Source organism: Heloderma suspectum, chromosome 1, assembly GCF_057233095.1.
Source record: "Heloderma suspectum isolate Gila_16-S chromosome 1, 16-S_ref, whole genome shotgun sequence".
Taxonomy (NCBI): domain Eukaryota; kingdom Metazoa; phylum Chordata; class Lepidosauria; order Squamata; family Helodermatidae; genus Heloderma; species Heloderma suspectum.
In genome coordinates this window covers 206,594,075-206,606,136 of record NC_139458.1, presented here as the reverse complement: position 1 = coordinate 206,606,136, position 12,062 = coordinate 206,594,075, and the positions used below count along the sequence as shown (strand labels likewise).

The window sequence follows — 12,062 nt, the reverse complement described above, 5'->3', positions numbered from 1 at the left end:
AAATGTCAACTTGACATGAAACCGCAAGGCAAACCATTCAACATCATAGTAATTCAAGTCTGTGCCCCAACCACTGATGCCGAAGAAGCTGAGGTTGATCGGTTCTATGAAGACCTACAACACCTTCTAGAACTAACACCAAAAAAAGATGTCCATGTTCATCACAGGGGATTGGAATGCTAAAGTAGGAAGTCAAGAAATCACTGGGATAACAGGCAAGCATGGCCTTGGTGTACAAAATGAAGCAGGACAAAGGCTAATAGAGTTTTGCCAAGAGAACATGCTGATCATAGCAAACACTCTTTTCCAACAGTACAAGAGGCGACTGTACACATGGACATCACCAGATGGTCAATATCGAAATCAGATTGATTATGTCCTTTGCAGCCAAAGATGGAGAAGCTCCATACTGTCAGTAAAAACAAGACCTGGAGCTGACTGTGGCTCAGATCATGAGCTTCTTGTTGCAAAATTTCGGCTTAAATTGAAGAACGTAGGGAAAACCATTAAACCACTCAGGTATGACCTAAATCATATCCCTTATGAATATACAGTGGAGGTGAGGGATAGATTGAAGGGATTAGACCTGATAGACAGAGTGCCTGAGGAACTATGGACGGAGGTCTGTAACATTGTTCAGGAGGCAGCAACTCAATCCATCCCCAAGAAAAAGAAATGCAAGAAAGCCAAGTGGCTGTCTGATGAGGCTTTACAAGTAGCTGAGGAAAGAAGGGAAGCGAAAAGCAAGGGAGAAAGGGGAAGATATATCCAACCGAATGCAGAGTTCCAGAGAATAGCAAGGAGAGACAAGAAGGCCTTCTTAAATGAACAATGCAAAGAAGTCGAGGAAAACAATAGAATGGAAATACTAAAGATCTCTTCAAGAAAATCGGAGATCTCAAGGGAATGTTTTGTGCAAAGACGGGCATGATAAAGGACAAAGAAGGCAGGGACCTAACAAGCAGATGAGATTAAGAAGAGGTGGAAAGAATACACAGAAGAACTATACAGGAAAGATCTGAATGTCCCTGATAGCCATGATAGTGCGGTCACTGAACTTGAGCCGGACATCCTCGAGAGTGAAGTCAAGTGGGCCTTAGGAAGCATTAGTAACAACAAAGGTAGCGGAGATGACAGTATTCCAGCCGAGCTATTTAAAATCCTAAAAGATGATGCTGTTAAAGTGCTGCACTCAATATGCCAACAAATTTGGAACACTCAACAGTGGCCACAAGACTGGAAAAGGTCAGTTTACATTCCAAGTCCAAACAAAGGCAATGCCAAAGAGTGTTTGGACTACCGAACAATTGCACTCATTTCACATGCCAGCAAGGTGATGCTCAAAATCATACAAGCTAGGCTTCAGCAGCATGTGAACCGAGAACTACCGGAAGTACAAGCTGTGTTTCGAAGAGGCAGAGGAACTAGAGATCAAATCGCCAACATTCGCTGGATCATGGAGAAAGCAGGAGAATTCCAGAAAAACATCTATTTCTGCTTCATTGACTACGCTAAAGCCTTTGATTGTGTGGATCACAACAAACTGTGGCAAATTCTGAAAGAGATGGGAGTACCAGACCGCCTTACCTGTCTCCTGAGAAACCTGTACGAGGGTCAAGAAGCAACAGTAAGAACCAGACATGGAACGACCGATTGGTTCCAAATTGGGAAAGGAGTACGACAAGGCTGCATATTGTCACCCTGCTTATTTAACTTATATGCAGAGTACATCATGAGAAACGCCGGGTTGGATGAATCACAGGTCGGAAGTAAGATTGCCGGGAGAATGATCAACAACCTCAGATACGCAGACGATACCACCCTAATGGCAGAAAGCGAAGAGGATCTAAAGAGCCTCTTGTTGAGGGTGAAAGAGGAGAGTGCAAAAGCTGGTTTGAAACTCAACATTAAAAAAATGAAGATCATGGCATCTGGCCCCATCACTTCCTGGCATAGAGAAGGGGAAGAAATGGAAGCAGTGACAGATTTTACTTTCTTGGGCTCCAAGATCACCACAGACAGCATAGTAAGAAGCAGAGACATCACCTTGCCGACAAAGGTCCGTATAATCAAAGCTACAGTTTTTCCAGTAGTAACGTATGGCTGTGAGAGCTGGACTATAAGGAAGGCTGAGCACAGAAGAATTTATGCTTTCGAACTGTGGTGCTGGAGAAGACTCTTACGAGTCCCCTAGACTTCAAGGAGGTCAAATCAGTCCATCCTAAAGGAAATCAACCCTGAGTGCTCCTTGGAAGGACAGATACTGAAGCTGAAGCTCAAATATTTTGGCCAGCTAATACAAAGAGAAAACTCCCTGGAAAAGACCCTGATGCTGGGAAAGATTGAAGGCAAAAGGAGAAGGGGACGGTAGAGGATGAGATGGCTAGATAGCATCACCGATGCAATGAATATGAACTTGAGCACACTCCGGGAGAGAATGGAGGACAGGAAGGCCTGGCGTGCTATGGTCCATGGGGTCACGAAGAGTCGGACACGACTTAATGACTGAACAACAACAAGGGGGTTCTATTGACTGAAGGAAAATGTAAAAAAAAATCTCATTTGGCATGCTTGGAGAAAAATGATAGAACAGTATGAATCTTAAGTTTGTCAACCTATTAAAAACAACCATCTTGTAAGCTAAATAAAACAATTTTTGACCAGTCAAAGTTGTGCTACTAGCAGCAGATTTCTTTGAAAGTGCTAGGATAGTCCTAGCTGTTGGCTTGCTAGTTAGGGGCCTGGAAATCTTTGAACAATGTAGTTGATAGCATTGTGGTTTAGCTTAACTAAATTGCATGTACTGAAGAAATGAGAACAAATCAAAGTAAATAGTTGGAAATCCCCTGCTTCAATCATTGTTTTTAGGAAGCTCCCAAACAAAAGTTTTAAGAATTTTTTTATAGCTAAAGGTTTTGTAGTTTTGAGAATATAAAGAAGTAGTAGAGAGGCTTCCCTCAAACCCCATTCTTATATAATATAATAAAAATCAAATCCTCTGTCTGGTTTACTGTGATGTACATTTCATTTCTCCTTTCAAATGGGAGCTATCAAAGGATGGGCAGTATTTTATTTACGCTTATTAAATTTGTTGGCAATTGCAAATACAATTGCTACTCTGGCCAAGAGAATATTATGCTCCCCTAGCATTGTGGGCAGCTTTCCAGCAGTCCTAGGCAAAGGAAGTAAGAACCAAACTCTGTCACATTTAAAATAAGAGTCTGAACTGCTTTTCATTTACTTTGCTCCCTTTTGAGATGCCAGAAGCAATTTCCTCTTGAAGTTGACTTCCTTTCTGGAAATGATTTTGTCTCTCACCATGCTGAGGCTCTCTATTCCCATTCTTTGACCAACTTGTTCTTTTTATTTCCTTTCTTTGCTACTGCACCAAAGTAGATCTTCTGACTGTAAGTAATCATGCTGAAGTTTTGCTGTAACTTTTTATTTTGGTTCTTTTCTCGCATCATTATCAGCCAGCCAAGAGGGACAGACAAAGCACTCATTGGTGCCCTCTGCAACAGAACACTGCTAGGGGGCTGGCTGTAAATTGACGTGGCATGGAAAATCTCTGCTAAGTTTGTAGCACTTTGTACGTTCCTGTAAGAGCAGGACAACTCTTGCAGAGTTTGTTGCCTGAGATCCTTAAGAATTTTATGCCTAGATATAAATATGGATGGAAAATCCTTCCATTTTCTAAAGTGGGAGCTGAATATTCTTCTTTCTTTTGGTTTCTGGCTAACAGTAAACAGCATCTAAAACAGGTTCCTTCCTTCTTTTTTTCTCCAGTCAAACAAACAGATTTTGTGGCATACTCCATTTCTACAAACCCTCTCTCCTGTACCTTACCGCTGCCCCCCACCCCCAAGATCTTACCATGGGGTGCGGACTAAGAAAACTAGAAGACCCAGATGATAGCAGCCCTGGAAAAATATTTTCAACCCTAAAGAGACCACAAGTGGAAACAAAGACAGACTCTGCTTATGAGTACATATTGCTGGATTTTACATTAGAAGGTAAGTATAATCTGTTTCAAGCTTTTATAAATGAACAATGGGGGAAGGAAGGCTGTTGTTATTTTATTTCTTATGATTAGATATGGGAAAGTGTATGATATATTTTGAACACCAGTTTGGTTAATGGTTTAGAAATAAATGTTCAATCTTGCCTACAATTGCCAGAATAATGCGTGTGTGTATGTGTGCATATATAAAATTTAGTACAGTTGTTCAGAAATAAGCCCTTTTTCAGTCTTCTGTGGATAGCTGAAAACCATATTGTGTTAGTATAGGCAGTTCTGCTACATTTGACAGTAAACCTTGCTTAAAAGGAATTCTGAAGAAGTCAGTGGAAAATAACTTTGAGCATGTTATTCTATGTTTTATAGTGTAATGTGGGCATGGAAATAACATTGACATTTGTGCTTTTAAAGGCAGTCAGTGACCCATGGGGCTACTTCCTTCTTTTGTAGGGTGTCTTGTTTCCAACCAACTGACTCCCTGTCCCAGAAAGTTGAAACCTAAACAATCAAGCTCAGATGGCTTCCCGCTAAGAACAGGCAGCTCTGTTCTGTAGTAGTGGCTTCAGGACTCACGTATTTTGTACTGAAAAATTTTCATAAAGCATCTTCATGGCTGTATAGCAGTTATTTGGGGTTGGTGTCAATAGAAACTAATGCAAAAGCCTGTCTGTGGTTGCAATGGCCAGATTTTTATTACAATCAGAATCTTCATACACATTGTAAGCAGTATTGTAATAACATTGTAATACACACTTCATACACAATGTAAGAATGACTTGATAATGTGTGGGGCACATAATACCACATTTTAGTCTGTTGCCAGTATTTTTAGGCTTTTTGCACTGTATATATTTAATTTGTTTTGTTTTGAATGAAACAGAACTTCTTTGTGTGGAGCAGTAGTAGTAGCACAACATACTCCGGATCTCACATTGGGTTGCGTAATGCATGCATAAGTAATATACTGGTTTGTAACTTTACATTTGGCAGTTGATTTAAAATGCTCTGTAGTTTGTGTGGCTTCTTTTGTTTGGCTATGTAGTAGGTAATATTTTCAGTTGTATAGCTTCAAGTTTCTGAAAGTACTTTGATGGACTTGTGATGTGAAAAAGATAATTTGCTGTAAACATTAAAACAGATATGTAGCCACTGAATGCAGTGAGGAGGGGAGATTTCTTCAAGTCATTGTAGTTTTCAATGACATATAAAAAATACAGGCTTGGATCCAGATCCAGAGTTGCCCTTCCACAAATGGAAGGACTCATTACATTAGCAAAAGGGACTGGAAGCCAGTGGAGGTACCTGGCATGGTGGAGCAAATGCTAGGGCCATAGAAGGCCCACTGGGGCTGATGCCGATCACCACCACTTATATTTTACTAGGATGGCATGCATGCTGTGAAGCAAAGGAGCAACTGAGGCTGCAGCTGCCTGCCATCTACTTTTCCCAGAATGCATCTTGAGTCCTGCTTTACTGATTATATTGAGATTTGAGAGCATTCCACAATTCTAAGGCGCAGAATGTGATACTGAGCAGAGAATCTCAGCCTGCTTTAGTTATTGTTATTCTTTTAATATAAACAAGGTCCTAGCCCTTATTGCTGCACATTAGACTTTTGTGGACAATGCCTGATGACATTTTTAAAGGTATGAAAGGGCTTAAACAGGACTTCCAGGGGGGCAGGACTTTAGTGCCTTGTGCAGCTCCTTGACACCCCTCCCCATGACTAACAGAAGCAAAATAAACAAAGGTGCGCAGTATATACATGTCAGAGAATTGGTCTGTCTTGATGTAAACTTTGACTTTTTAATAACATTTTTTACTCCAGGCTACACCCAGCTGTTGCTCAGTACTGCAACCATAATAGCTTCTGTTTTAATTTATATAACGTTTTCAGTGCTCCTGTTCTTGTAACTACTAACATTTCAGCATCTCTGTGTGCTTGAGTCAGTGGTGTGATGCAGGGGCATACGCAGTACAAAGTTATTTTAGGGTGCAGTCCTATGCATGTTTAGACAGAAAAACGTCCTACAACTTCCAGCATTCCCAGCCTTCTGCATAGGATTGTGCCCTTAGATAGTTTCCTATTAGCAGATACCTACAGTGAGTCTCTACGATGCAGCTTAAACTTTGTAGATAGTTTAATATGTGCTATTTATAATATCTAAGTAACCATCTCTAATGACAAGTTTTTCTGTAATTTTAATCATGTTAGGTTCATCAAATCCAGAGGTTATCAAGATCAGTTCTGTTTTGGATATTTCAAAAAAAGTGGAGGAGTATTATACTAAGGGATATGTGGTAGGAGCTATCCATCCTGTTTTAATGTCAATCGGACGACGACGACATTTTTCAGCAAGTCGTATGTATCGAGTTGTACTATTGCGACTTAAATTGGGGTACGTACTGCTGTAAATAAGTACTTACGTTACAGTAATCTATGTTGTATAGTTTTTATTTTATAGAAAATATGCAAACGGTTTATTCCCCATCACCTTTACTAAAATCTTTTTTTATATATACAGACACAGCAAAGACTTGTGTCACTTTAGGACTAAACTACATATGGAAGTAAATCACATGGTTTGACCATTAGTTCCACTGGGAGTTTCTTCCCCACCCCTATTCAAATAGCAGGGAGGGCCCCCCAATCTAGATTGGGAGAGTAGCAAGGGGCAAAAGGTTAAACGTCCCCTATGTCCCACACTATGGGCTTGATGTGGATCAGAGTCCCTGCACTGGCTATTACTCAAAGAAAAATCCTGCACTCAGTGGTAAGCCACATGATTACTATCACATGTAGTTTGACCCTTAAAGGCTAACAAATTTATTATGGCATAAGCTTTTGTGACTGGAGTCAACTTATTCAGAGGCATGATGTGTTATCCTCCATTAACAGTGAGGTCAAAGGGAAATGAAATGCAAAAAACACAGAAATAACATAATTATCACTGTATTTTTTGCATTTCATTTCCCTCTGATCTGACTGTTTACATTTTTTCTCTCTACACCCATTTCTATATACATCTGCTGATGGAGGATGGCATTTCATGCATCTGACGAAACTGATTCTAGTCCATGAAAGCTTACATAGCAATACATTTGTTAGTCTTTAGCCACAAGACTCTTAGTTGTTTTTGCTGCAACAGACTAACATGGCCCCCTTTCTGGAAATAATTTTGAAGTATCTTAAAACTAAATCCCCATTGAAGAACTTCTGGGGGGGGTGTATCTGAATTTGACTTTTGTGCACACTAAGGTATGAAACTGAAAGAAGTATGATGGAGGAGCTCTAGTGCAGACTTACCTTTACAGTATTTAGTTGTATAATAAAAGTGTGTCTGTGTGTGTGTATTTCCATATAACTGGTATGTCTTTCCTCAAAGTTAAACTTCCATTACAAGAATATCGTATTTTCTGCACATGCAAATTGCAGCATTGTTTAACTAGGACAATGTGATCCCATGGAATGGCATGGATAGAATGTTTGTTGCTATTGTGATCGCTCTATCTCTGACTCCCATTGAATATTGTTTATCACAAAATCCCTCTCATTATCCCCACATCCTTTTTAAAATGTTAATTTTAATGGTTGTATTATTATAATATAATAATTATTTGGAGACCCATTGTACAACTCCAGCTTGGGTGGCCTCATCTAGCTATATGTCTTTCCTACTGTTATGCCCTTTCTCTCCTCCACCCCCACTACATCCCCTGCCCAGAGTGCCCCCTCCATTGTGTGAACCTTTTGTTTAACATAATTTTGTTTTGTCTTTGGATACTGTGTATTCTTCCTCTGCTGTGTGGGAGTGGACATCCAACTGTTTTTTTGTTTTTTGTTTAAAGAGGCTATCCTCTCCTCCAAGACTTGCCCTCTATCTGTTTCAGGCACATGGGGTATCATGCTATTGTTACTGAACTTGTAGGAAGTTTGTGCAAAGGCTAAAATGTAGTTGAGGCATGATTTAATTGATTTTGTGGAACAGCCCTTATTTATTATTTACTTACTTTGGATTGGATCCAAAGCCCTTAGAGAGCTTCGGCTATTGGGCAGTATAGAAATGTAATTAATTCATAAGTAAGTAAGTCATGCTTGGAGTAGACCCATTGAAATGGGACTTACCTTTAGCCCTTACTAATTTCCAACTGATTTCAATGGTTCTATTGTAAGTATGAGTAAGTGTGAATCCAGCCCATTATTTTTACATTTATATACTGCTTTTCACCATTGTGCCACCAAAGCAGTGAGTAATTAAATATCTAATTCAAATTAGTATTTAAGTAATGAGGAGTCTGAAACATCTCAAGAATATGAAATTAGAGTAATGTGATTACTTTTGTCCAGAAGAGACAAGGCAACATCTCTAAACACCTGTAAGCATTCATTGGAAGTGGTGTGATGGACATAGTATTGCACTTATACAGGGGAGACCCACTCTCAAATCACTGCTCAGTCATCAAGTTAACTTGGTTAACTTTGAGTAAGTCTCTATCTGTCATCCTAACCTACCTCATAGGGTTGCTGTAAGGGTAAAAGCTGTGAGGGAGAGAAAGGGCTATATACACTGCCTTGAGCTCACTGGACGAAGATTGGACTAAAAATATAATCCATCGATCAATCAATGAAATACATTAATCTCATTGTGTTGTTTTTTTCTAACAGCTTTTCATTATAAGAGTCCACTTGCTAATATATACAGTAATAAAATAAATAACCTTTGTAAGTATAAGACAAGGTTGCACAATGTGACCTACCAAGTTAGGTGAAAGGGAGTAGTGGTAGAATGAAAGGCTTGTCTTAATTCATACACAGTTAGGATCACAAGATGGTAATGAGAAATGCTGGCAAAAGCAATACATAACATGCTTGTGACACTAGAAGTAAGAATCTCTCCTTGTCCTTAATATTCTCTCCCTATCCTTAATATTGGCACGCAACAAAGAACTAGCTATTTCAGTGTTGTTGTCAACAACAACTAAAGAACAGATGAAGCTGTTTTCCCATTCATTGATATTGTTAATTCTATTTTTTGCCACTTCAGGCTCTGTACACTGAATTGTAGATAGAATTTCAAAGCCAAAAAAAACCCTTGCCACATAATTGCTACTACTGTTATGACCTTTCCATTTGCCCTATTCAGCTCTAGCCATGCAGCATATGAAATGAAGTGAATATTTATACATTTTAGAGGATATCACTATCATTATATGACAGTTGCAAGTACAGAAGCCCCTACAAGATTACAACAGATATTTTAATGATGCAGTTACAGTTATTACAAATTGGCTGCATTCGGACAAAAATATAAACTATTGTTACATAAATGAGCATGGACGACCCTGCTCCTGTGGCACAATTGCAAGAAGGAGATTGGAAGCTTTTATTTCTGTTTTTAATGAACTGCAGTTTAACATTATTCTGAACTAAGATAACATACTATTTGTCTTCACTACAATTTTCTAAACAAGCCAAGTTCAAAGTGGAATTTGTGAATCTGGCTTATTTTACTAAACCATAGTGAAGATTAACCACAGTTTAGAGTTTGGAACTTCAAATGTAACACTAAACTGTGGTCATTCAAAAATAGAAGCTGCGCTGGAAGGGTAGAGGGGGATGCACAAGCGCAAGGTTCGTGCACATAACGATCACATTGGTTGTGCTTGCACGTAATATTAAACCATGGTTTAGCAATATGAAGATAAGCCTGTGTGAGCACCCCTCCTCCTCCAGCTGGGCAACAAGGCAATTAGTAACATCTGATTTTGTTTAACCACAGTTTAGCATTATGTCCCGATCATCTTAACTTGTTTACTAAAACAAGCCAGCTTCATAAACAATGTTTGAACTTGCAAATAATTTATGGCTTGGATTCTAATATAACTTTTGAAGGAAGTTTACAGAAGGAAAGTAAACTCCTCCTCCCTGAAACCATCTGCACCCCTGAAAAGCCTATCCAGAGGAATGGGGGAGCCTCCTGAACAATGTGGGATGGGATATGGGGGACTGCTGGGAGGAAGAGAAGGTAGTAAGCTTTCCTTCTGTGAACTTCCTTAAGTTAACGTAACTTAGGATCCAAGCCTATAAATTTAGCTAGTCCATGTTAACTTCTTTGCTTTCTGTCTCCTAGCTTAGGAGATAATCACAGCGTTGCTTGTGTAAGTAATGGTAAAGCTAGAACGGTAGCAGTTATTTTCTATGGTGGGGAGTCTTTAGCCTTTTGTGAACCATAAGGGCAGATTTTATGCAAAATTTTACCCCATTAAGTGGTATTGTGCAGAATTACTCCGAGAGAGCATCGACACACATGGATTTGTGTCATTATTCTATCCTGAAGGGTTGTTGTTGTTTTTTTAAATAGGAAGTAGTTTTTTTCAACAGGATGTCTTTAGTTTTGCCTGCTGAACAGAGAAGCTTCCTGCACACATTACATCTCTTCCAAGCTTTCTGACATGGACTAGCAAAGAGACAGACTAGCAAAGAAGCAGACATGATCCCCCCGCCCAGTGTAATAGGTGTGTGTGGGGGGTGCTATTTCAGATCAGGACTACAGCATGCAGAGAAGGGAGGTTTAACCCTTCCTAGCTGCAATCACAACAAAAATCCACACACTGTTAATTAGCTTTAGATTAGAAAAAAAACTCCCACTGGCACTAAGGGAAGAGTTTTTCTAGCGCTAGAATGGGGTGCAGCATGGGGTGGTGATTTTTGTTCGAATTGCAGCTGTACAGGGAAAGGGGCAGGGGTTCCCAACCTTGGATCCTCACGTGATGTTGAACTCCCATGACCTCAGACAGCATGGTGAGTGGCTGGGGATGATGGGAGTTGTCCAACAACATCTGGGACCCAAGGTTGGAAACCAACTCAGTTAAAACTTCCCTTCTAATGCATTGTGATCCTGATGAAAATGACACACACACCCTGTGTCAGCTATTACATTTTTGAAATTTGTTGTGCTTTATAATGATGTATTTAGCATCACATTTAATCTGGCCCTAAGTGTATAGATTCTTTGAAACTTCACATATTAAGCCCTGACTAAACAGCATTTAACATCTTAGGGCACAATGCTATCCAGATAGGCACCCGCCTCTGAACTCGGAGGTGACTGCCTATCCAAAGCAGGGCAGGAGAAGCATGGAGGGGATTGTACCCTCCGTGCTTCTCCTGCCCTGCATTTTTCGCTAGACAGCCAATTGCAGCTGTCTAGCCATGGGAGGACGGAGTGGAGGAGGAGGCTGCTGTACAACATATTGGATGTGTCATGCAGGCATTTCCGCCCTCCTTGCCCTGGAACGCCCCCAGCCGCGCTTGCGAGCGTGGAGGACAGGGTTGTTCCGCACTGCCTCCAAGGCAGTGCTGAAGTGCGGGAAGGTCAGATCTCCGGGAACCAACAACAGAGCACGGGGTCCGAGGTCGGTTCCCAGATAACACAATATCCTATGGCTGTTGAGCCGCTGTCTAGCCACCATAGGATCGCTCCCTCCATCTAAGTCAGTATAGTAAACATAATGCTGTTATCCCTTACTTTTGTACAGGAAATGCAGAACATAAACAAAATGAATGTTAAGCTTAGATAGTTTCTTTGCTTGCCTTTGGGTTGTGAAACACATTTGTTTTTGCTATACAGAGGGGAGATAAACAGTATGGTTGGACAATCCCATTTGTTAACTAAGAAATATGTATATGTCAGCTTTACTCCTGACTGTTCTGTTCCTCACCCACTTGGCTGTTAAGAAAGGCATAATGGGTGGTAGCAATGAGTTTGGTGGCAACTTTAAGTCAGATCAATCTGTTTGTTTGTCATTTAGAGTGATAAAAGTGTGAGTCCTCCAGAGTAGTTTTTCGACAAGGGAATGAATAAACTGCTTCAAAAATAAAATAAAACTGTTTCCCATGTGTTGAATTTTGGATAATAACCTCCTCTTTTATATTCTGTAAAGTAAATGAATATAGACAATTCAAACATCGGTGACATTAAAGATTAATAGTTGGAGATAACAAAAAAAAATAAGGCAAATCCAATGTCCACTCATGCAAAGG

At 40.0% G+C, this 12,062-nt stretch overlaps 1 protein-coding gene across 5 annotated transcripts in view; it reads left to right on the top strand.

Annotated features, from left to right (window-relative positions):
- Window positions 1–3,180: 3,180 nt before the first annotated feature.
- Window positions 3,181–12,062, top strand: part of RFTN2 (raftlin family member 2) — a 65,732-nt gene continuing 56,850 nt past the window's right edge. For 2 of the 5 annotated variants that reach the window (XM_084816806.1, XM_084816786.1), the window contains exons 1-3: window positions 3,292–3,407; window positions 3,787–4,013; window positions 6,234–6,417. In XM_084816806.1, the coding sequence (XP_084672932.1) occupies window positions 3,875–4,013; window positions 6,234–6,417 (323 nt within the window). In that variant the 5' untranslated portion in view covers window positions 3,292–3,407; window positions 3,787–3,874. Of the gene's footprint in view, window positions 3,408–3,579; window positions 4,014–6,233; window positions 6,418–12,062 lie in introns of those variants that run through there. The other 3 variants (XM_084816776.1, XM_084816768.1, XM_084816796.1) reach the window with 3 other exon arrangements.